Source organism: Centroberyx gerrardi, chromosome 22 (assembly GCF_048128805.1).
Source record: "Centroberyx gerrardi isolate f3 chromosome 22, fCenGer3.hap1.cur.20231027, whole genome shotgun sequence".
NCBI classification, from domain to species: domain Eukaryota; kingdom Metazoa; phylum Chordata; class Actinopteri; order Beryciformes; family Berycidae; genus Centroberyx; species Centroberyx gerrardi.
This window is the reverse complement of record NC_136018.1, coordinates 10252730-10277880: the sequence shown is the minus strand read 5'-3', so window position 1 is coordinate 10277880 and position 25151 is coordinate 10252730. Positions and strand designations below refer to the sequence as shown.

The 25151-nt window shown below is 43.9% G+C and overlaps 1 protein-coding gene across 1 annotated transcript; it reads left to right on the top strand.

The window, feature by feature from the left end:
• Positions 1–10756: 10756 nt before the first annotated feature.
• On the top strand, positions 10757–24805 carry csrnp1b (cysteine-serine-rich nuclear protein 1b). The gene is made up of 5 exons (XM_071922429.2): positions 10757–10923; positions 18317–18518; positions 20557–20816; positions 20940–21236; positions 21427–24805. The coding sequence occupies exons 2-5, from the start codon at positions 18335–18337 to the stop codon at positions 22486–22488; spliced, it is 1803 nt and encodes a 600-aa protein (XP_071778530.2). The 5' UTR covers positions 10757–10923; positions 18317–18334; the 3' UTR covers positions 22489–24805.
• Positions 24806–25151: the final 346 nt, after the last annotated feature.

The window sequence follows — 25151 nt, the reverse complement described above, 5'->3', positions numbered from 1 at the left end:
CAGCGCTGATTGAATTCACATAGTTTTGTGTATTTAATGTAATATTGTTAGATCTATGGCATGCAGAAGTATTTACTGCACTTATTGACAGTTAGCTCAGAAGTATCAGCATGTATTTGCACTATTGACTTCGCTACGGATGTAACGGGATGATTTTAGTAAAAACTCATCTGTATTAAATACATTGATTATGCAATAACACATAATTAGGATAATGATTCACCCTGCTGCACATGACGCTTATGACTGCGCTCAAACAGAAACAAATGCTCCATTAGTGTTATGGCTTTTGTTTATTTTATCTTTACTTATCTAGATTAGTCTCATTAAGATCAAAGATCTGTTTTGCAAGGGAGACCTGGCCAAGACAGCAACAGCACATTTAGCTTCAGACAGAAAAACAATAAAATCATTTGAGAATAACTGACACATAATCATTAAAAGTGAGAGAAAGGGAAGAAGGGAAATTTGAATCTGTTCTTTAGTTTCTATGGTTCTTGTTGGACAGTATAAAGTCCTGTGCACTTTATTTTTACCTTTGCCTTTTATTTGCTTGCAGAGACATACGCAGACACACAGAGATATACACATGCACGTTATACATGAGCTCTATAGCACTTCACTAATGGAGTCCTGTGTCTGCGTGTGACGTGCGACTCCCTCTCCATTTCACCCCCATGACCTTCCTCCTGGTACACAAATATTGCTCATTACATGGGGGTTTATGTGCTCGATATAGCCATTGACCCTCAGCCTGCCTCTGGCTCCTTCCTTTCCCTCTGCCTCTGCCTCCCTTCCTCATCGCCTCCCTGTCGATGACTAGTTACCGACGGGGCAGTAAATTATAGTGGCTGGGGTGGGATTAGGTATGAGAGGGGGATGTCTGAGAGGCAGAGTGGAGGAGGACACACACACACACGCACACGCACACACAGATGATTGTCTCTTCGTATGCCAGACAACTCCTCATTTTACTGCTCATCCTCCTCCTCCTCCTCCTCCTCCTCCTACTCTTCCACCTGCAGATTGCACTATCAATCAATCCAATTTTTTATTCACTTTTTTGCTTTTTACAAATGCACACATTTCCTGTACACATCCACCGCACAACACATTTTAATGCTGCAACGAACCAAGATGTTGCTTGTATTCATTGATTAAGAATAAAATGCAAGGGATTATTGATGTGCTTATGATGCATTTTATCATTACCACCAGGTTCAGATCTTGGAGAGTGGTACCCGACATTACTAAAAATGTACATCTTTTTAAGTCATTGAATCTAGTGTTGCATCTTAAAAACAAGTGAAAAAATGTCTGCCAGTGGTATGAGATGATTCCACTTGTTTCCAATGCAAATCAACTTGCCTCAAGAATTTTCTTGAATAAAGTTTAATTTTCTTGAAACTGGTGGAACAATCTGCTTTATTCTGCCTTGTTTCAAGATACTGACACTTTCCTGACGCAAACCTTGGAAACTGGAACTATCTCAGAATTTTTTACTTTTTTTTTTGGTAAAGGAAAAATGATATTTTAAGACTGGATATGAGACTGAAGGACTTGTTACGATGGATATTTGTTGCAGTGCACGTCGAGGGTAAGAGGAGCCTGTAGTCTTAATATAGGGGATGACCTCAGCGGTGTCCTCTCCTCGGCTCCTACTATAGACGGGCTGTGCACACATGGACTCACGCTCAAGGCAGCTGATGGAAATAGAATTGCTGTAGGGATTTCTCCACCAAATGACCTGGAAAACATTGCCTGCTTGGCTTGTGGTATAGTATGTGTATCTCCCGCACATCTTTCCGCTGATATCTAATTGCTCAGGACACGCAAGTCATCTGTAGCCATTTGCTTCATTGCTTCTCAAAATCAAACACTGTTTATTCTGATGTTTGGTTCTGAAAAGGAAGAAAATGAAATTAGCATTCTGGCTTACTGTTAGGATCATGAGATCATGGAACTTTGACCTGAAATGTATGAAATATCAGGACTGCGCTCTGTTGTAGGAACAAATTTTCTCCATGAGTAAATGCTAAACCAATTCAAGACTGCTTTCTTGGTGTGACTCCAAACTATTTGGCATTCCTTTCTCAGTTCTCTCTGCTCGGCCCTGCCAAAACATTTTAGAAATAATTACATGTACTTGTGTGAATACGCTTAGGAATCTCCCTCCCTCTCTCTCTCTCTCTCTCTCTCTCTCTCTCTCTCACTCTCTCTCTCTCCCCCTCCCTCTCTCTCTCTCTCTCTCTCTCTCTCTCTCTGTTGCACACACATACACACTGATATGCAAGTATTCTCTGTGTGTGTGTGTGTGTGTGTGTGTGTGTGTGTGTGTGTGTGCATGTTCAAGTGTGTGCTGTGGAGTCAGCGTGTGGGGTCTTTGTGTCCAGGAGAGAGAGACCTGCTCCAGTGATTAATGGGGTTCCTGTGTGAGGCACTGCAAGGCGCCGTACACAATCACTGGCCCAGACCACAGCCCCGCCAGGCTTGTCCTTCACACGGGGAGAAGAGAATGGCGGGAAGGAGGGAGGGTGGAGGGGAAAATATTCTCTCCCTGTCCTTTACCCTCTCTTTCCTTCCAGTCTGCCCATCCATCCTTCTTTTCCCTCCCAACAATCTACTTTTACAACTACTCCCACACTTTCTCCCTCCCGCTATTGCTCTCTCTCTCTTTCCATTGGCTCCCTTCCCCTGTACAAGTCACTGCTGCTCATGCCAAAACTGTGGAACATCCACATGTACACACGCACGCGCACATGCACACACACGCACAATGCTGGCCAGGAAGACAGAAAAAACAGAAGCATAGTGAGAGACAGAGATAACTGGAGAAGTGTCGGCACAACACCAGCAGTGTTGGGGCTGAGAGCCTGTAGCAGAAAAGCTGGGGTAGAGAGCGAGGAGCCCGCTGTGAATCCCTCTCCCTTCCCCCTCCCCCCTGTGGTTCGGGTATGCGGCCCCTCTTCTCAGTGTTAAACAAGCTTTTTAAACAGGCTTTAACCTGGGCCCACCCTCAATGGGGCCTTTGTGGGAACGGATGTGTGGACAGTAGTACTCAGTAAACACTGCTACTTGTCCCTTTCTCACATTCGGAGACCATTCTGAACCGGCTAGGCCGGACGGTGCGTGTGTGAGAGAGACAGACAGAGAAACATAGGGGTGAGTGAGACAGAAACAGAAAGACAGATAGTGTGGGAAAAAATGTTAACAGTTTGTTTGAAGACGGGGATAGTAAAGCATGGTGAAGCAAGGATAGTAAAAGGCCAAGCATGTGCAACTGATGTCCTTAGATAGAGTTAGATGCCACAGCTCAAACATAGGAGTGTCCCATAAGTTAGACCACTCAGTCCACTCAGTCTATATAGACTTGAATGACTAGGTGGGGGTCTTCAGCCACTTTTCTCCCGGCCTGCCCTGACATCCGCCCAGTCGTCTTTTTTGTTAACTCTAAATGACTGTGGACTCATTTAGTTAACCCAGTTCAGCCCAAGGCTAGATTTCATTATCTCTCCTCTCCCAGGGTCTCTAATTGGGCCTCACTGTTGTCGGCCTGGCACCTGCGGTTGGCCCGCATGTCACTGTAGCCGTGGTAACAGCAGCGTGCTGTGACACTGATTCTCTGAGCCTCGGAGACTCCACGTCCCCCAACCCCCCCCCACCTGCTCCTCCCCTGCCGTTCCCCCATTACTAGCGCCGTATTGTCTTCCATCCCCCCAGTCAAATGCCACTCATTAGACTTTCATGGCGATTTTGTTTGACGACAACCAACTACTGCAGCGCTCAAAGCTGAAGTTTAGTTAACTAACTACAGACCCATTTTGATGTGTTGGATGCACACATAACTCAATGTGTCCCGTAGCCTCACTGTGAGCGAAGTGAGCCTGTGCCTCCTGTCATGTTTCTGTTGTGTCATTTAATTGTTTAATAACTCATTATAACTCATCCGGTATTAAAAGATAGTATCTGTCAGCAACAGTTCAAGTGCATGTTTAAGAAAGTGAGAGAGTGAGCCGCTCAAGACAACATGATTAGTGCTCTGCCATTGCTGGAATTTTCAGTGGCTGCTGCCCTCGATGCCAGCTTGCTATTCCCATGGCCTATTTTCAGGCCATAATATGCCGTACACTACGCTTTGAAAATGTTACACAGACAATGAGAACAGAAAAAAGGAGGAAGTGCTCAGTGTGTGACGGGAAACTTGGCAGTGTGTGGTTTCCTTCTCCCTGTGTCAGTGAGAGTGTGACGTTGCAAGGGACTTCCATCACATTCAGGCGGCTTCTCACCTCTGTCTCAAATATGCGATTTTCGGTAATAGTCATTCTGGTGATAGCCAGTCTGTTTCTGTGAAGCAGGTTTACTAATAACACCAATAAGTAACACAAAGGAGAGAAAGATATGAATAGTGAAGGTATGAGGATATGGAGCAGGAATAAGCTTTGTTACTGGTCACGCATACTAATAATTGTTTTGATCAATATTGCAATGATTATAAAGTTATATGACCAAAACTTGAGGCAGTTATAAAGTCTCATATGCCCCGTAATCTGATTTAATAAAGCATCATAAATGCACTTAGATCCACGAGGAACAAACAACAGTGGTTTTGATGTGGAGGTTTGCATCCGTCTTGGATGCTTGGAAGTACACATGTCACATCGTAGTCAGTCTGTGACTCCGGTCTTATCAGCTCTATATCAGAGGAGTCACTTGCAGCAGAGCGCTTCCTGTGCCTCAGAACCCTCTGCCTTTTCTGTGAAAGCACGTGTCCTGCATGTAAACATTTCAATGAGGAAGTGCTGCAGTCAAAAGAAAATAAGCTGATGATAGGTCTTCAGTTATGTTGGCTGGCACTCAACCCAGCTAATATCTCTGTGTGCAGTTCTGACTACACCTTTTCAACTTTTATGTAGCCATAAAGCACACTTTGCGATGTATTGATTTCTGGGCAATGCAGAGCACCATCAAGAGCTGTAAATTCTATTAGACATGTGTCCCAACAACATCGCTGCCTGCGCATTGACGGCAGTCTTGTGGCAATAGAAAGGAGTGTGATGGCAGCTTAGATGTGCGGTATAATCACAAAGTCATTGGATGAGCCGTGATGAAGAGGCCGAGATGAAGGCCAATTGCCGAGTCCTGTGAGGAAATCAGGTTTTGCTCAGTCATGTGAACAATGGGCCTGAGTGTCGGTGAGTGATGTGATTGGATGGGCAGTATGCTCCAAGCGGGAGCTGGGCTGGTCCCCTTCTCTAATACCCCTGTCACTCATCATTAACCCTTTCAGCGCCAGATTTACAGACCCTTTTTCACTTTCCATCATATCATGGCATGCTGTGCACACATCCTCGGCCTCACTGGTGCAGTGAGGGAATCCTGTTTCTTGATCACTAACCTGATCACAGTCTCACACAACAATAGATTCACCCTGTTAGTATTCTAAGGTGCCATCGCCGTCTGTCTCTTGTCAGGGTTTTGAAATTGGAGGATTACCTGGATTCAAAAAATAGATCTCATGTCAAAAAAAAAGTAGCAAAAATAGATGCCATTTAACTAGACTTCAATGCCGACCATGTTTATTTATCTAATCCTATTTAAAAGGAAAGGCACCTTAAACTCCCGATGCCTTGAGTGAGGTCATTCTTTTGATAGTCTATTAGGCAATCAATAATATTATGTCAGGGGGAAGTCTATAGCACATCACACCAATGAATAAAACATTGAACAAAGGTCCTGGGAGAGACAATCCAGAATGCATTAGTCAGACAGCCTTGTGACGTTGCCAAGTAAACAAAGCTTTTCTGCCCTAAAGCTAAATACATGTACAGAGAACCAGTAAGAGAAAACACACATACACAGGGAGGGCAACCCAAACATAATACTTGTTTGTTAGCAAATGAATGGAGCCATTGAAAACGGAACATTTCTTGTCTCAGTGTGAATGCGACAAAGGAAAACAGCAGCCCAAGTTGTTGAACTGACATCTTTTATGAATCGTGCCTGTCTCACAGCTGAACAACGATATCTGGTGAATATTCATTAGGACAGGACTGGAGCTCAGCTCAAAACTCCTAGCATTACTTGAGTAACCGTTTGAGACAAGGCTATATCTTGGAAGATAAAAAGGGAATAGACTACTACAGTTCTTCTGAGTATACAATGCAAACAGTCTCTACAAGGAAAAGCTGGAAAGGTAGACACTTGAAAACAAACAGGTCTTTGTTGCAGAAGCCCTCACTAGTTCTAGGAAAACAGCATCACATTTCTTCACTCATCCTTAAAGGTGGAGAAAAAAGAGACGCAGAAAAGAGAAATGACCTCTCCTTTAATGGGCAGCTGATGATGTCATATCACTACACAGATTCTTTGGTCTCCAAGTAAACCAGCTCTTCTGCGTGCTGATTGGCCGACCGGCTGCGAGAGGGGGAGGGTGTTTTTTCCCTCTTGCCTGTGGATTAATCCCTGTGCCTGAGTGAGCTCAGCCCTTCGTCTTTTCTCTCTCCTGTAACTCGTGTCAAAATAACAATTCATTCTCTCCAAGTCTTGCTCAAGTAATCTCACACAATATCTAGAGCACTGTACTGTCAGGATGAAGTATAAAACATTAGCAGATGCCTTCTATTCAGGCTCAAGTGGTTATAATATTATTGACTAAACATTTAGGTGTCAAACTTCTGTTTCTTCTCAAAATCCAATAAACATTAGCAGCCTCAGTCGCATACTTTCTTATGCATGCTTTCCCCAGTCTAATCTATTTCCCCATGTCTTCCTCTACAAGTCTCACTGCCTGTAGCTGTGCAATTGTTTTGGTTGGGTTGTGATGAACAGTGGCCTGAACTCTGTGCGTGCCCCTCACTGCACTGGTTGCCCTCTGCAGTGAAACACAATGCCTTACGCCTCTATCGCAGTCATGTCTGGAGCTACAGGTGACCAGCTGTCTGCCTGTGTTCCTCTCCTCTGGGACAGCTGGAGCCATCAATCAGCTCCCCCTGAGCCCCGCCGCTTCCGTCAGCCGGCTCTGACCACAACAACACTGGACTGTCTGATCCGCTCTGTCACTCCTCCAGGGGACACAGTTTTCTACCACTACTAACACCGCTGTTGTTGTGGATTTGCTAAATACTGAGAGAATAAAGCGCTTGCTTCTGGGTAATGGCGGCTGTTCGTTCACTTTAGTAGTTTTTCAAGGGTTCTAAATCTTAGCTGACATCAGGCTCAGCGTGAAACCGGTGGATGTTATTTTGAATCAAGTCCGTTTATTGATGGCATTGGCATTTCAGTCAACAACAGCTCCAGTCTTCACCTTAGGAGTGGTTTTATGACGCCTCTGATGGCCATAAATTGATACATTGTTGAGCCACTCCACACAGCACGTGCAGTCACAGGCCTTTTTCCCTCCGCAGATGGAAAGCATTGAAGCCCATTATTGTGCTCTTGGAGGGGCGTCTTCCACCATGAACTCTTTGGCACACTTTTAAAGAGAGTGGCCTTAATGTATTCAGGCCTTATTCAGTGGCTTTGGCACCAGGGCTACCATCCCCCCATCCTACACACACAGCTCTTTTTCTTAGAAGAGAGGGTAAACATGTGTGAGTCGCACTGTTCCCTGGAACTTTTCCTTGTTTATCAAGAAGAGGAATTGATGGGCCTGACGGAGGACTTCAAAGGCCAACATAAAAAGCATGAGTGCCACGGCCAAGACATTTCCTGTTTATCTCAGAGACCTTCGTGGAAAAGGACAGTTCATCAAAATAAGTGACAAAAAAAACAAAGCAGGTCTATGAAGAATAAAGCTTCAAGTTTTTATGACACCCACAGTTGCCTGTTACATAATGGGTGTGTGTTGAAAGAACATTGTTTATGTAACCATGACAGCGAAGTGAACCTGTGTCAGTGATCTGGTGTTTGCCAATGCAGCACCCATAATTAGGCATTAGGCTGAACCAAACCGTAGCAGCAGCAGGGGCAGGATGTCTTGAGGCTCTCAAGGACTTGTCGAACAGAGGGCTAGTTGTTGATGTTGGTGATTATTACGTATATATTGTGAAGAGGCCAGAATTCCTCAGTAATGGCTGTTGCTCATGTGACTGCGGGCTTCTTCCTCAGGACATTTTGGATGGCTAATTGTGTCTTTAGAGTTGCAGGGAGACAGTGCAGCTAATTGGGTGGAGCCTGTCTGCACCCACAGACTCCCAGTCTCTCACTCCAGCGTTATTGTGTCACACACCCTCGCCTACTATACACACCTTGTACGCATGAAAACAGAAACAATCATCCAGACAGCATCACTATTACAACATAGACTGTCTGATCAGACACACCAACAACTTCCCTGTGCATGTGATTCGCTATGAGGTTGTTGTTTTTTTTTGTTATTTTGGTCATTGTGTCTGTATACCTGCTTCCACTTCTTCCAGCTGGAAATATAACATTGTAAGGCTACAGTAACATTTTAAATTACAAGTCCCTTTCCTCCACCTTAATTATAGTGTAATTAGACTGTAACAATATGTGATACAATTTGACACAGCTGAGTCTGTTGCTACGTGTAAATCTATCATTTACCTTGATCTTGAATATTTACTGGGGAAATTGCTGGATATGTTTAAACCGCTGCAAATATAGAGAAAAACACTTCCCACTCTCTCTCTTTCTCAGTGGTTTCTGTATAACATTTCATAATTCACCATAGCTATGTTTTGTTACTGTCTAATCACACCATAATTATTGAAATGTAGAAGCTGTAATTTAAAGTGTCACTATTTTTACTCACTTACCAGTGCCAAATTTGACTTTAATTATTGTCAACGGTGCTTGAACTTTACCAATGTTCAGGACAAAGCTCATGCTTTACAAGTGGAACATGTTTCTACTGCATAAAAACCCAAACAGTTCTCTCTGTTGTCAATCTAAATTCTTTCACCATCATTTCAAATTGCTCCTTTGGGTTCACAAATAAATTGCATGGCCATCCATAATTAATGTGATCTTACATGTGCATTATCATGCTGCCAGCATTTCTCTGATCACCATTACCATGCATTCACTCTGGGTAAACGCTAATTTACGGCTCCAGTGAAACCACTACCTCCGAAGCAAATGACTGGAATCAAGTAAAGGCACACTCTTGTGCATTGTATGTTTCGTTATTTTCATTCTGTATCACTTGTAAACTAGAGAAACGTAACTTAATTTGACAACAGACACATTGTGGGCCCAGCCATACTTTAGAGTAATGAAACTATTTCTGCTGTCATTCAGCTGGATGTGCTTGTTTTGCCTCTTCGGGTAACGCCCTAAATGGGGCCCTAAGGCCCACAAGCTAGTGAGAAAAGGGCCCTCCATTAGCAGTGGACAATTAGCATAGCTCTATATACACAGCTTTAGGAGACCACTCCCCAAATCTCTGCTGAGTACAGCACCTGTATTGACATTGGCAGCACACTTCGCTTCAGTGTTCAGGTCCAGCTGAGAATGAAAGCAAAGCATCTCAGTGCATTCCTCATGGCCAGCTACAGTTGTAAATACCTGCAAGGAGTTCAGTGGGGGAGGGAAGGGAAGGGTGTGTGATGTTACTGACATGGCCTCTGGAGAAAAAATAGTGTTTTGGATTGGTCGGATCAATAATAATGACCCTGTGGACATTCAAACACTGAAGTGCCGATATGGCTCAATTATTGTATATATGGAAATCACGGACATATTGCCATTACCATACAATTACTATTAAAAAATGAATAACTTGTCACATGTATCAACCAACAGATGATTCCTTTAAATGGCTAGTTTCACTCTTATTATTATTATTATTATCTTATTCTTAAAGAATACTTTGCACCAGCACCACTATAGGTCCCTCTTGGAATATTGTAGTCATAGTGATTTTTTTGTTATGGTAAAAAGCCATTGTTTTGAATTTATACTTTTTCTTTCTATTCACTTTCCTGCTGTATGGTAAAGAGTGAGTCATAATTTCACATTCAGTTTAGTCAGTGTTTTCCTTTAACTGGAAATCAGCCACACCACATGCATCACGGCACGTCTTTCGTCATTATTAGAGATTATAGTGATAATACTCACACTGGTCTACTATATCAGTGGTTCCCAAAGTATTGGCTGTGGGGATCCCCAGGGCATCTTCAAGGGGTTCAGGGGGTTCCCAACATAACAAGGAGTAGTATCATTTCATTTGAAGATAAGAGAGTGAGAAAATGTTTTGGGAATGTTATGGGAATGATCAGAGATGTCACTGTTATTTCCAATAAACAGTTGACTGATTCTGTACCAAATCATATCCAACAGGAAAAATCTTCTCAGATGGGGGTCCCTTAGAAAAAAAATAATAAAATAAAAAACATATTTAAAAATCTTATCAAATGGGGTTATTATGGTTATTGTGACCTATATATAGTGTTTTGGTGGCTTTTAAATATTTGGGAACCCCTGTACTACATTACACTTGTCACACTCACGACTGATCTCATCCTTTCAAGAGGCATCAGGAGTGATCTTTTTTTTTTCTTTCTTTTTTCCCCCCTCAAATGAATGTTCACAAGCATGTTGATGGATTAACTCTAGTGCAACAAACAAATAAAAAAAAAAACCAGATAGTACGGGTACAGTAAACCGGGAGGAAGGCAGGAAGCGGCGTGGGCAGCCTCCCTGTGTCACCGCCTGCGTCAGACCAGACGCCAGGAGGGAGTTTTCCACTGACGAAAAAGGCTGCGCTTCTCGGCAGTCTGCTACAGACAAGGGAAGCGCTTCAGCTGGTACGGAGCCTCGTACAACAAGACAGACAAAAGCAAAAGCGGTCTATGCGAGGATAAGCGCAAATTGTGTCATTTGGATTACCACTGTTATCCCATCGGTTGATTTTCCAGCATTATTTTTTTTACTAATGGTGATCGGATACTTGAATTCGTGGTGAGTATACAGACATAATGGAGTTCGCTGTTGGTTATTGAACACCGTAATTTATGTGTTTTACCTCCGGGGTGGAGAGAAGCCAAATAGTTTGAATGCTCTTTTCCTTATGTCAGAGTAATGGAAAGAAACTATTTATGTCGCTGAATTGTGTCTGTGAAAAATGTGTCGTTTGGCTGAGTCTGTATGATGTTTATTGACTAGATCCTTGTGGCCACTTCTTAAACACACTTTACATTGAGATGTGGACTGTTTAATGGTCGCATTTAACTTGCCATTTTATTGTGATTATTCGCATGGTTCACTGCTCGCTGAACTGAGTTTTGACAAAGCGGTATGGTTAGTTTATGACACAGGTGATGAGAATTTGTTAACACAGGCAAAAATATTTTGTTGATTTAGGCAAGAATCCAACAATCCGGTTCACTCACTTATTGCGTATTGATTGATGAGTATGTCATTGGGTCACTGAGCGTTCTAAATTTCACAAACTTCACGGGTGGAATCGGATTAAGGCTGAAATGCTTTACAGTTTGGTAGACTGTCGATTCATTATATTGAACTGTTGATGAGGTTGGCTGAGGTTGGCTTTTGTGTATTCAGCCCATTGAGTTCTTGTTCACCTCAGTGCAAAGTGGTGGTGGTGCGCCTCTTGTAACTAGAGCGACTCCTGAAGGCACTACATCTGAACACAGCTGATAGGAGTGCTGTCATTATAATTAGCATTAATCATGAGGAATGATCAGGTCAACGGGAAAAAAGGCATCGCCGATGACACGTTCGGCCAATATACTGCAAGATTTAATGATAGACTGGGATATGAACAATTCACCTCGTGCAGATACAATTTATCAGCCGGGTTAGGCTATGGAATGTTGAGCGCATTCATTGTTGCCTCCTTATTGGAACAAACATTCTAATGTTTCCATAACGACATAGTGTTCGGTCCTGACGGCAGTTCCTTGTCATATTGCATTTGATTCATAAACGTTTAAAGTTTGTTTTTCTGTTGTTCAATTCGTCAATTGTTTTATTTAAAAGACACTAATGTGTTAGAGTGCTTGTTGTTTATTTATAGGTTTAGGGTTAATTTGATCAATAAGCTATTGTTGTGAATTTTGCAGGTAGTCTAGGAGCTACATTCTGTAGACCAAGACTGTATCTGTTTTTGATAAGCGACTGAGTCAATTTAATCGTCTCTAGCGCGACCTCACTCGGATCATTTTTGGAATCATGTTTTCTGGAATTAGGCTACGGAGAGCTGAATGATCCTTTGTTTACAGGAAGGGCCTATATTAATTGATGCAGTCCTTTTCATGCATTATGCATTCCACAATAATAGTTACTGATGTCAATTTAGTCATCATCTGTACTTATTGAGATAATATTAGCTCGCATTTTAAATTCTGAGTTATCATTGAATAATAAAAACACTGGTTACATTCATCAGTTTGTTACAATTTTATTAAATATTCAGTAGCCGATAACTTAATATAATGATTTAAAGGCAACACATTTTTGTGGTAGCAGAGCTCTGTGCAAAGCTATTTATTTTGGAGCAGTTCCAACCATGACAAATGTCATCCATACCTCTTGACTCCCTCATCTCCAGCATATAAGATCCTGCACCCAGCTAACCTTGTGGTGCCTGAGCCCGCAGATGTCAGACACAGTATAGATAATCTGAATGGCCACTTCCTGTGCACTGCAGTGTATGTTTCACAACCTCAGGAAACGCGCTGTCTTCCTCACATACACACACATACACACACACACTTGCAGTGGACCGAGCAGGTTGTGTGTCCTCAGCAGGGAGAGGCTGAGCAGTGCTGGGTTCAGGCGAGGTTGTCTGAGCCTGCTTCATTTTGGTCACGCAGGATGGCCCCGGCTTTTGTGCCTGCAGACGAGGGGGCTGGGGGACGTGGGGGACGTGGGGGAGTTTGCTGACTGTCTCTCCGCAGCAGTGGAAGGCTCCCATCTGCTTTGTCCTTTCCCAGCATTCCATACTGCTTGTGAGCTACCAGCAAGGGTCCCAGACTGGAGCGTGACCCCTGAACCCCACACCCCCCTCCTCCACTCTCCCTCCACTCACACACATGTGCACACCTATCTGTCTGCGTGACTCGTGCTACTACACCAATTTGTTAACTGCTGTAACACAAACAAGTTAAGCTTTACAGTTATGCAAAGGCATTTTTTTTAAATATATTTTGACTCTGCTTTTTTACTCCCTGCACAGTTTCTGTTCCATGCAAATCTGTCAGGGTGCAAAAAATAACCACTGCACAGCTACAGATACTATCTCTGCTTCTATAAATATTATCTTTTTATTTTTTAAAGATAATAGATGCACAACAGTGCTGCATAGTGGCTGCTAGAGTTTCCCTAATATTTAAAAAAATGAGACAATTAGCAAAATGTGACTGTGTGTTTGAAGCCCTCTGTTTTGGGTGGAGTGAAATCCCTACAGTATGAGTAACAAACCCAAATCAATTACAGCACACACACTCACTCCTGCAAGCATCACCTGGCCATTCAAGTTTGGCCTGCATAGCTGATTAATGACAACTGAGAGCATGTGAGGTCCACGTGCAAGTTAATACCCTGTCAGGTGTGGTTAGGAAGGTAGCTTTTGCTCGCTCGGCTGCCTTATGGGAGTAGTACTTTCCAGTGGTTAGCAGTAGAAAACACATCTGGGTTAGATAGAGCCTGTGTTCTTCTCCCACTATTACAGCGAGAGTGGCGCTGCCAAAATGGAATTCCTGTGGCTTGGAGACATGACATTATTTATTTGTTTTGTACGATTCTCCCTCCTCCCTTCCCACTACCTCTCCTTTTTGGAATCAGTGTGTGCACGGGTTGAGGCAGAGGAACAGAATGTTTCCGTGGCACAGTCACAGCGAGCATTGGGCTTGAGTGAGAACAACAGGCTCATAGAGGACAGTATGGGAGCTCTCCCTTCATTGTGCCAGCAGGTGGAGTGCTTCTCAGTCACGGCTGAGGTTAAGGAATAAACCTGGCTCTCCCAGCTGGGTGGGGGCTGGATTTCAGCCCACCATCACCTTGATGGGTCTGATCAATTACCTTCTCTTCTGGGTGTCAGAGCTGGAAGTGAGAGGTGCATTACCTGCTGCCTAGAGGGACTGCTTGCCTAGACATGCATCCACACACATGGGAAGACTCCCAGGCTCATCATTATCACATTTTATGAGCACTCAACTCAGTCACTCAGTCATTCAGTCACTGTGCAGGGCTGTCACCGTGCTATGTAAATGCTCTCGGGCTGGCTGAGATTAGTGCGACTTGACGCACCCACCCACAGTGTTATCAGCTGCAGAGGGGCTGGACAGGCAGTGTAAGGGGGCAAAGTCAACTGTGACTTGTCCTGTGTGCGTGGCTCTGGGGCAGACAGGGGCAGTTTGGACAGGCTGCTGGGTGATGTCTGTATAAGCAAGGATGTGGGTTTTTTCAGGTTTTTAGGATTTCAGATTTTTTCACTTTTCCTAATAGGTTACTGTTTTCCTGATTTTGTGTTCCTGATCACATCATTGTATAAACCAAGTGCCTTGTGTCAACTCGACTCGCTGAAACGGCAATTGAGAATTGGGGAAAAACTAGAGCTGCAGGTAGGGACTGATCCAGCTAGCGGCCCTCATCTGTAATGGCTCTTTTGGAAACAGTTACCTGAAGCTGAGAGGTGGAGCAATGTTAAAGTATTACTTATTGCTATTTCTTAGTGCAGCTTATTCCTGTGGTTTGATATTTTGAGTATTTTAAGAAGCATCTCCCTGTGAGTGATTGAGTATAGCCTATATATCCTTCTGTTTTTTCCCTGTCAGAATAATTCCATATTCCTTAATAAGTTCTGTTGACTCTGACCCAGGGAGTTGTCTGTAGATAAAACAGGAATGAATTGGGATTCTGAAATCATATTAACAGCCTGTAGCTGCATGTATCAAGATAATCTTTTCTTATTCGACTGACATAGTCATGCATCTGACTTGAGCTGTGTAGTGCTTCTGGTGACAAATCTCCTCGCTGGAGATTTATCTTCCCAACTCAGTGACAACTGGCTGGGGAGCACCTCAGCGGATGCGTCCTTTATCTGCCTGCCTGTGTGCGGTTGATGGAATGACAGTGATGCATAATTTAGTGTGCGTTGAAAACATGCTGTGCTCCCTCTCTGGCTCGGCTGTCCGATCACATCCATTCTCCATTTAGGAGAGACATCCACAGGCACTGCTCTTTCTTTAGGAGCTAGCTCTGAAATCCTCTCTCTTTCTTTGTCTCTATCTTCTTTATTTTTTAACTCCTGCTCCTTTGCAAATGAGTCACTGCATGATCATTGGCTTTACTCCCCCAGTCCCTTGTCCCATCCGCTCTCCCTGCTCTCCTGGCCTTGTTCTACGGGTGCAGTGGCCGAGCAGCCTGAGAAGCTCCAGATTGACTACAAGCCGTCCCCTTGCCAGGATTAACCTCTCGCCATTGTTTCTGCCCGTTGAACAGGATTAACAAATCAATGTGTCAGGTAGACTGCAGTCAAGAGACAATGACCCACTTCTGACACCAATGCCCTCCCCTTCTCTCTCTCTCTCCTCTCTCTCCCTATCCTCCCCCTTCTGCCTCACTGCAGCTTTTAATTAAAAAGACTTTGCTTAGCTGGCGCTATGCGCTCCCTTGGGGACGCCTCACAGCTTTGTTTTCATTTTTTTGAAGGGGAATTGGGGGTGGGGGTGATGGCGAAAATGTAAGGTGAACGCATGTGCGCTCCCCTCTTTCTGTGTAGAGATGTGCACAGTGGTGTGGTGTTTGGAGCACAAGTGTTTTTTGATAAGTGGACTAGACAAGCAACAGATGCTGCACCCAGGTGTTCAAAAATTGTTTCAATGCAAATTGCTTGATTTGAGAATAGGAGTGGCTGTGAGCAGCATTAGGAGATTATTTTTCTTGGTCAAGTGAGTTGATGGATGGTGATGAGGCCATTGCTTTTCTGATTGGATTGGTAACGCAAATAAATGTAGAGCCCTTCTGTTGAACCAATGAGTGTTCAAGTACCCTTTTGCTACAAGGTACAGATACAGTATAGGCCAGCTTGACCTATTGCAAGGTGATTCATTTATCATATGTGCACTGGGGACAAGAATATCTGACTGCAACAATAACCCCCCCCCCCCATTCAGCTCCAAAGCTGCCCCCACTGCCCATACAAAGGTGTCAGCCTCTTGCCCTTGAGTTGGACTTCTCTGCTTGCCTCTCTCCTCTATACTTGTCAAAGGGAGGACTTGTTTTGCATAATTGCTCCTTGTTGCATGTTGAAAATGACCCCTTGCTTGCATACCCGCTTAGGCTGTTTTTTTTGTTTTTTTTCCTTTGAGTGCTGACACTTGCATAACAGTCTGATAAGGCAAGCCAGGCATGCAGGTCACACATGGAGTTAAAGTTCCTTTAAAGTCATTGGAGGATCTCCGGCATGACGCATCTTGCCTTTGGCACCTTCAGCTGTCTGCTGGGGAGGTGGCGACAATTTAGCCTGTTAGCAGGACAGCTTGGTGTTTGTGTGTCTGTGACAGGTTCTGTCTGTCTAGCAATGTACATGGAGAGGATTTAATGTTTACTAGGTGTAGAATCTAAATCGAAGGATCCCTACTCCAGTGCCATACAAAATCCATCCATCTAGCCAAAATACAAGCTTGCATAAGTGTTACTTTGAGCATGTGAAAACAACTTTGGCTGCTGTAACAACTCCATCAACATTTGTTTCCAAATTGTAGGTATTACCTAGCACATTTTATGAGCAAGGACAACAACAAATAACCAAATATTAAAGTGCTTACATTACCTGTTAAAGCTGTGCTATTTTCACCAGCTGTTAATGATTTGGCTGCGATACAAAAGATAGTCAACAGTTTGGCCGTGAAATGATCTCTTTATGGGTAAAGTAAGCCTTCCTCCTTTCCCATCATTGTAGGGAGTGTCTGCACTGGAGCTGAGCCCAGTCATGTCTTCCTTCTCCCCTCCCTTCCTTCCTCCCTCCCTCCACCCCTCCGTCCCTCCTAGGTTGTTTAACAGTTAGCAGGAGCTCAGCCCCAGACTGTGATGATGACCTGTCTCGTCTCACACTCACGATTGCCACTCACTTCCCAGAAGTTGTGAAGATGACTGTCTGTTAGTTTGTCAGAGCTACATGATGTGTCCATGTACCATAATCATAAAATACAGCAGCAGTAACCTTCCTTTCTTCTCATTCAACATGTTAATTTTTCATGTCAAAGATAGATTTCTGGCCTTTCTTCCCTGGTATAAGTTGAAATGACAAGAGGTTGAATTAATTGTGTTTTGAGCTTATTATTAATTGATTAAAACAAGATATAAAGCTATAAGCAAAGCCTGTGTGTGGAAGGAGTTGAGCAGATATTGGCTTGAAGTCTAACAGTGTATTGGAGGAAAAGAGGGCAAATGGCATTTCTGCTCAAGAGCATAAGCAGGGTTATGACTGGTGACCATCTTCCTTTTCTCTCTCTTCTCTCTAATAAATAAAGATGGCAGAAACATCGAGTCTCTCTCTTTCTCTCTCTCTCTCTCTCTCTCTCTCTCTGTCTCTCTCTCTCTCCCTCTCTCTCTCTCTCAAAGGATTGATTGTTTTTATCGCTGAACCAGCAGCCCCTCTCGGGACCTCTGAAAGAATGTGTTCAGGAGTTGCATAACAAAATGTCTTGACTATGTCAAGCTACATGTTTGCTATGAGAGCCACGTAAACATAAGTAGGACCAGTAGCAAATTGCCATGGCTTTGGATCATAGTCTTAATTTGTGGAGGCTGCCAAGAGGGAATGATTGAAATTGAATGTCTATGGCTAGATGATTTGGTCCCCTCTTCTCTCTGCCCTCTCCTCTCTCTGATCAATGCATTTGCTGAGCTGATGGGATTTGGAAGTGGGTGAAGGGTCCAGTAATTGTTGACTTATGCGAATAGCCCTGATTGATTGCTTCCTGTGCCATGCCTCCCCCTCTCAGCTGAGTGCAGCACGAGATGGGCTGCGTACGGTCTCACATGGCTGAACACAGGACCTGCTTGTACTTGGCCAATACCTCCTTCCGTTTCAGGCAGACTGTTGTCTTTGGCTATAAAAATCTGGAGGTGTACAATAGCTTCTATGCAATGTATAGACATTGTTTATTTTATTGGTTTTATTTATATTCTATTCTATTTCTATTTTACCATATGTGTTAATAGCATGAAAACCTGAGGCCTTCTTTTGTTCCGCAGTTGTAATGATTCAATGACCAAGGCTGTTGAAATAAGTAAAGGGGGAATGATATGAAGATTGTGCTAATATTATACATGCTAATAAACCCGTCCCTGTCCTCCCTCCCTCCTCCTATGTGTTCTGCAGATTGTCCGCACTACCACCATGAGTGGGCTTCTCAAGAGGAAGTTTGAGGAGGTGGACGAGGACCCATGCTACTCCTCACCCTCACCCTCCTCCCTCTCCTCCTCTGCCTACTCGGGCTGGGACTCGGAGGGTGAGAGCTGCTATTCTGACACCCTGGATTCCACTCCCAGCAACCCCAGCTCCCCAGCCACAAATTTCAACGGTGAGTGTCCTATACCACCTGCACTAAATCATAGTAAGAGTTTAGGGTACATGCTTTTAATGCGTTCTTTTGCCTTGTCTTTACTGCTCCATTGAGGCTCTGATAACAAACCTATAAAATAGGCAGAGGTTAAGGAATCTAGGCAGCTGGCAGCCCATGAAACACTTCACGGAAATGATTTCAGACTTCTGCAATGAATACCCCTTTTGATTTCATGCCCTAAAGCTGTGAAATGGCTAATCTCATTATGCAGAGAGAGAGCTCACCTTGGCTCTGTCTCCACCTTCTTCCCAGAGCCTTGGAGACAGAGCTTCACCTTTCCTTGAGAGATGTGGGTTGAGCGGCTTCAGGGTGTTTCTGTCTGGGCCTCGGTCCCTCTGCTGCCCTTTAGGGGATTGTGGGGTTGGAGAGGGTTTGTAGGGGAGAAGGGCAAACAGTTGTGAGGTTCCCAGGACGGTGGGGCAGGGAGCCAGGCAGAGAAGAGTGGCAGGTTGCCAAAGCTGGGAACACACAGAGCCTTGTCTGGGGCCTGGGCAAGCACCCAGCACAGGTGCTGAAAGAGGCTGGGCAGGGAGGGGATAAAAAAAGGGTAGAAGGATTAAAAAAAAGAAGGCATGCAGGCACATCAAGGAGAACAGATTGTGTGGACCATTATAATCCGGTGTTTGTGTTGGAGAGAAAGTCGTTGTGTTTGCCATTGTGAAGTGAGGGGAAAAAACAGCCAGCAAAGCTATCCCATTAAGAGGCAGTGGAGAGGGTGTCATTTGTCTCCTGCAGGTGTCATAAGCCTGACTGGATTTGATGGATGTGAGGCTGAAACTGGCAAAGTTTGTTTCATCTGTATTAGCCCTAGCAGCAGATACAAGACATAGCAAGACAAATGTCTCGTGTCTGAGGAATATCGGGGACAGAAGCGACCACATCAAGCCTGCCCGGCACCTGTATTGGGCCTAAAGGTCTGTGCTGTTCTTAGCCTCGTCTCCCTCTGAGCTTCAGTTATCACACCAAGCTGCTGAGAGCTAGTTGTTCTCCCTTTTGACTCCTGTGACTTTGGAGGGCGGTGGTGCAGGGTGTGTCACAGGATTGCTCAGTGACCGAGGAATAAGCAATCTACAAGGAGAGTTTTCCCACCAGATACTGAAGTTAATGTCCTACACATGTTACAATATTGTCATCCTTTCTCTGTTCACACAAAATAAGCATTGGTGAGCTGGAAGCTTGAGCGGAGGAAAAAGTTGCTTGTCTTTTAAGCAAGGCTCAAAAGTCATGTTGAATATTCCTGGGTGGAGGAAATGGAATTTATAATAAAAACTGAATTGTTGGGCTTGTTCCCACATATGGTTCTACTTTGATCCCCATATGGTTTTATTGTATTTGTCTGTGTATAGAAAAATGTCTCGTCTCTGTGGACCCTGAATGTTCTTAGCAGAGGAAGGACCTTTGACTCCTGCCAGTTACTGGTGGTCTGGGCTGTTGTGGGGCCTGTCAGCAAGCGGAGAGATTGTGGTGGGCAGCTTTTATCCCTGTCCTGAGAACTATGCTGTCTTGGCCTGCTGTCCCCAACCCCCGCCTCCCCCCCTCCCCTTCCGGAAGCCTCAAACATTTACTCGCTAGTTTGTGATCCTGGCGGATCTGCTTCCTCTACTCTGTTGGCCACCAAGGGGAAATTCCTGTGCTGGGTGGTTTTGTCACACAGGAGGACATGGAAGAAACAAGAAACAAGGCTGAATGGATTCTTGCAGTTTAGGTTTCACTCTGCAGGATGCAGGTGTGTTGGAGTCCTGTTTATGGTGTCTTTTAATTGGGTACATGATAAGACTTGGTTGAGGACAGAGGCCAGTGAATCAGAGAGGTGTCCCTTTTCAGTCTGTTCAGCAGCCTTTGCACACATCACAAGAATTTCTCTTCAGTGTTTGGTGATGCACTGTGCCCCCTAGTGATACAAAATAGTAAGGATGACTATTCAACAGAATGCATCAGTCAGCTTTTGATTAAACTAGTCTGGTGTATTCTAAACCCTCTCTTTCTCCATCCACAGCCACATCCATCCTGAAGAAAGCCAAAAGGGCACGGCGAGGCAACGTGACCTTTGACCAGGTGACAGTGTTCTTCTTCCCACGATGCCAGGGCTTCACCAGCGTTCCCGGCCGAGGAGGCTGCACCCTGGGCATGGTGCAGCGCCACAGCGCTCTCCGCACCTATACGCTGGCTGAGTTTGCTGTGGAGCAGCGGCTCCTACGCCGGGAAAAACTCCTCAACAGACTCAGGGAAGAGAAGTTGGAGGCTCTCAAACTGAAGGTGAGCACATTTGCACAAAAGTGTGTTGGATAAGGATTTAATCTCTAAACTCCAACCACTCTCAGATACACACACATAAACACAATACAACAATTAGAGCATGACATCTTTTGTTCTCTACAGCTGACTAAGAACGGAACCCAGGAGTGTGAGGAGGCGGAGCGGCTAACGGTGGATGACATCCCCGAGGAGGACATCGACATTAGTGGGGCCAACTTGGACGAGGGCTCCTTCCTCCACCCATACCCATCTAAGCGGCGTCACACACTGCTCAAAGCAGCTGGTGTGAAGAAGATCGACAAGGAGGAGAAGAGGCAGCTGCATGAGCTGAGGCTCTCCAGGGAGAACTGTGGCTGTGACTGCCAGGGCTTCTGTGAGCCAGAGACCTGTAGCTGCAGCCTGGCAGGCATCAAATGTCAGGTATGAGCTACAACCCCGTAACACTACAGGCCTTGATTAATGTTACCACTAATGGTGATAAAGAAGTATACTTTTGCTGTAGAGTAACATGATCAATTGGATTTGGATGCACCATATCACAATACAATTAGGATGCTTCTGTTGTATTCATTTCACAAATAATTTAACCGCTTCCTTCTGTTTCTCACAGATGGACCATTCCTCTTTCCCATGTGGCTGTACCAAGGATGGCTGTGGGAACACCGAGGGTCGCATCGAGTTCAACTCCACCCGGGTACAGACGCATTACATCCACACCATTATGAAGCTGGAGCTGGAGAAAAGGCTGGAGGAGCACTCCAGCACAGAGGAGGAGGAGGACACGACTGAGACCAGCCAAGCCCAGACCAGCCACACCCATGGGCCCCTGGGCTTACCATCTCAGGCAGAGCACCCCTCCATACCTGTGGGGCCCTCCTTCCCCTTTAGTGCAGAGCTGGCTACAGTCGGAGAGAACAGTTGTAGCAGTGACATGACAGACTTATCAGACTCCTCAGGTCAGAGTGAGGACTCTGAGGCAGGGGAGGGCCAATGTGAGGATCGCACCCAGCTGGATGTGGACGAGAAAGGCCTGAGCCGCATCCTCAGCTTCAGTGACGCAGAGAACTGCTCAAGAAATAGCAGGGGGAGCGGGGACAAGAACGACGTCAACAATGGCGCCTGCTGCCCAGAGCAACGGCAAGAGCAACAGCAGCCATCAATACCGGCATTTGGTAGCTTTAGCATGGTGGACTTCCCTGATGAGAACGACAATATAGACGCTGCACTGTTAGACTCTGTAGATGATCACACAGACAATCGAGCCACAGCCATCTCAGAACTTTTGGATGAGAATGCCAACCAGGGTAATGCCCTGTTCCATAGCAGTAGTGTGCCACACACACCCTCCCCCTCCATCGATCGCTCAGCGAGCTATAACATGGATCTGAGCCTCTCCTCAGAGTCAGACCTGGAGTTCTTTGATGGTTTCCCCTGCCTGGGGCCCAGCTCGCTCTACAACTCCCTCAAGGAGTACGAACACATGGACAACTTCTTTCAGTTTCAGTTGCCTAGTTATCCCAGCCTCCCTCAGGCTAGTGACCCCGGGACCTGCCTTCTGGAGTCTCTGATTGGCCTCTCAGAATCCGTCCCAGAACCCCCTGCCACTTTTACAGACAATCAGCTGTTGGAGGAAGCCATGAAATTGTCTGTGATGGAGTCTGTGAAAGTTTAACAAAACGTGAAAATATTGCGGACAGTGTAAGAAATAAATGGGGTTTGGGGGACTGTACATGCACATAAGATGTCAATGTAAACATATTTGATGTTGGAGGAAGCTGTGATTTCCCTCTTGCCTAAATAATGTTTAGATTCCAGACTTGCCTTCAAAATGTTAGCAAAGCAGTTTGGGAATATTGCTGTGTGGAATGGCAGCTAGTGTTAAAGTGAAAAGAGTAAGACAAAAATTATGATCAATTTGACCATCTGATGTTAGGCCCATACAAACCAATGATGGCTCTCAATTCCTAAGAAAGCTCTTTTAACCAAACTAAGATCACCATCCAAATTATGCTAAACGGGCATCAACCTTACTGGGGCAAGGTTGGGAATCTTAACACAGCTGAATGTGCACCTCAGGGACTTTTTTCTAGCTTTCTAGCTTTTGGAGGCAATGTATGGTGACCATTGCTGTGATGGGTATGGTTTTGCCTTTATATGAAACCCCGGTCAAATCACAACATAGTCCTATTCATGACCTCCCTGTGGGCTCAATACTTAGTCCCAGATGACTTGAGTTAGTGGGGTCCTCCCTGTGTTGAATCCTGAAGCTAGAGGACTCTTTCTCCTCAAGATTTTTCCCAAGGGTCTTGTATGGTACAAAAAAAAAAAACCCTCTAAAAGCTCCTCGATCAGCACTTTATCTGTGAAAATAGTTATGTATAAATAGGCAGTGTTTTGGTTATATGGGGTTGATTCAACAGTTAAACGCTAAATTATGGAGCTTCTTATTTATGAGTTGGGTTACCAGAAATATTTCTGAGAAGTAATGCTCATAACATAAAGGCTGTAGCTGTATTGTCTTTATTACTTTTGTTTTAAATTATTTCCTTTATGATTTTATTTTTATTTATTTCAGATAAAGCCTACTTTCACTCAAGCAGCACTGTGGTTTGATATTTTTCACCTGAAAGTGCAATCTTTCCTTCCTTTTTCCATAATCGCTTCAAGGCATTGTTATGGGAAATGGGACCACAAGTCCATCAAAAAGTATTTAATATCTATTCTCTTATACATTTAACATTTTTGGTAACTTATTATGTCATTATTTCATTAGTTATTTAATTTAAGACATTTTGGCAATAAAATGGGCTGTTTGTGAAGTTTACTGGATGTGCCTGCTTATCAGGGGAGCCATGCCTGCCAATGGTGTGTGCACAGTGCTTCCATTTAAGCTTTGGGACTGAAAACTGTGGAATCTCCCTAATTACTGAAACTAAATTATGGGTCTGTTATATCGCTGCCTAATGTAACCATAGAAAATTACACTAATATTTTGTAACTAATTTATGTAGGTTGAAAAAAGAATTCTAATCACTGACAAATTGATTATTTTATTAAGAAAGCAAAATGAGTAATTTTCAATCTCGGAAAACCTTTGTAATATATGAATTATAGAGAAATGTATACTTATGAAGGTTATTGCTCTCTAGCATTCTGAAGTATTTTTCATAGGCAGTCTTATGGTTAGATATGGTTAGATAAAATGCCACTAAAACTAAGTAAATTGCAAAGATCAATTTGATTGTACTCAGAATTTTTGGGAAGACTGTGACTTGGGTCACATTATGTTGTAAATTAACCATGTAAAGGGTTTTTGTGGATAAAAACTGCATATATTATACAATTTTTATCATTTACAAAAAACCTGAAAGTTGGAAGAGTTGCCTCATTAAGTATAAAACAAGACCTTTCAAAAGTGATTCTACTGTCGCCAGTGTGAACAGTTGAGGGACACAAGAGAGTTGATGTACATATCTCACCCTTTCTACAGCTGTTTCTACAGCCATTCTGGACCCTTTAGGAGTTATGCATGCAGGTCCCGTTTGTTAAAACTTGTTCCGATTTATTGTATACTTTGAAAAGTGCAGAGTGCACATTGGAAATGTATTACTCGCTTTTTGCCTTTTTGATTACTTTGAAATCCATCCGATGTATGTTCTTATGCCATTAAGAGGGCACTGATTTTTGCAAGTAAACATTTGTTTCTCTTGTATAAAACATCAATTCTCATGAAGAAATGGCAACAGTGAGTATTTATCAATGTAATGTATTACAGTACAGCTTTTTTTTTTTATTTTCAAAGAACGTGTCTTACTTTTTGCCTTTTGTGTTGTACATATTTCTGCTTGAATGGTACTGCAGAGCAAACAAAGCTGCTTTATTTTTTACATATTCACACTTTAACCTGCCGTTCAAAAACTGTTTCTTTCATCCAAGCCATTTTGACAGCTTGTCCCTCCAAATAATAAAAAAAAAAACATTTTCTTAAATGCTTGACTCTGTGTTGTTTGTCATATGCTGACCTGTCAGAATGTACTATTCATAGGCGCATGCAGGGGGAGCGGATGCCCCTGCCCTTTTGTCCGAGGTGCCCTTTTCAGATTGAAACACTGAGACAGAGTTCTAAACAAGCATCACTAACACAGATCAGCTGAGGAGCTATGAGCTGAAAGAGGATTATAACCAGTCTGAAGGACATTTATACCTCAGTATTTCCACTATATGTAGGCTTTTCAAACCTGGGCACATTCCTTCCTTCTCTTCAACAGCTTACATTGGTCAGCAGTGACCATTTTAGGCCACATGAATGTTTTCATCCTCTCCATAACATCATAT

Excerpts from the sequence above, each read along its gene's own strand:
- csrnp1b (XM_071922429.2), top strand. The coding sequence starts at position 18,335 with ATGAGTGGGCTTCTCAAGAGGAAGTTTGAGGAGGTGGACGAGGACCCA. Across the intron at positions 18,519-20,556 it reads CCCAGCCACAAATTTCAACG|CCACATCCATCCTGAAGAAA; the intron begins GTGAGTGTCCTA and ends CTCCATCCACAG. Across the intron at positions 21,237-21,426 it reads TGGCAGGCATCAAATGTCAG|ATGGACCATTCCTCTTTCCC; the intron begins GTATGAGCTACA and ends TGTTTCTCACAG.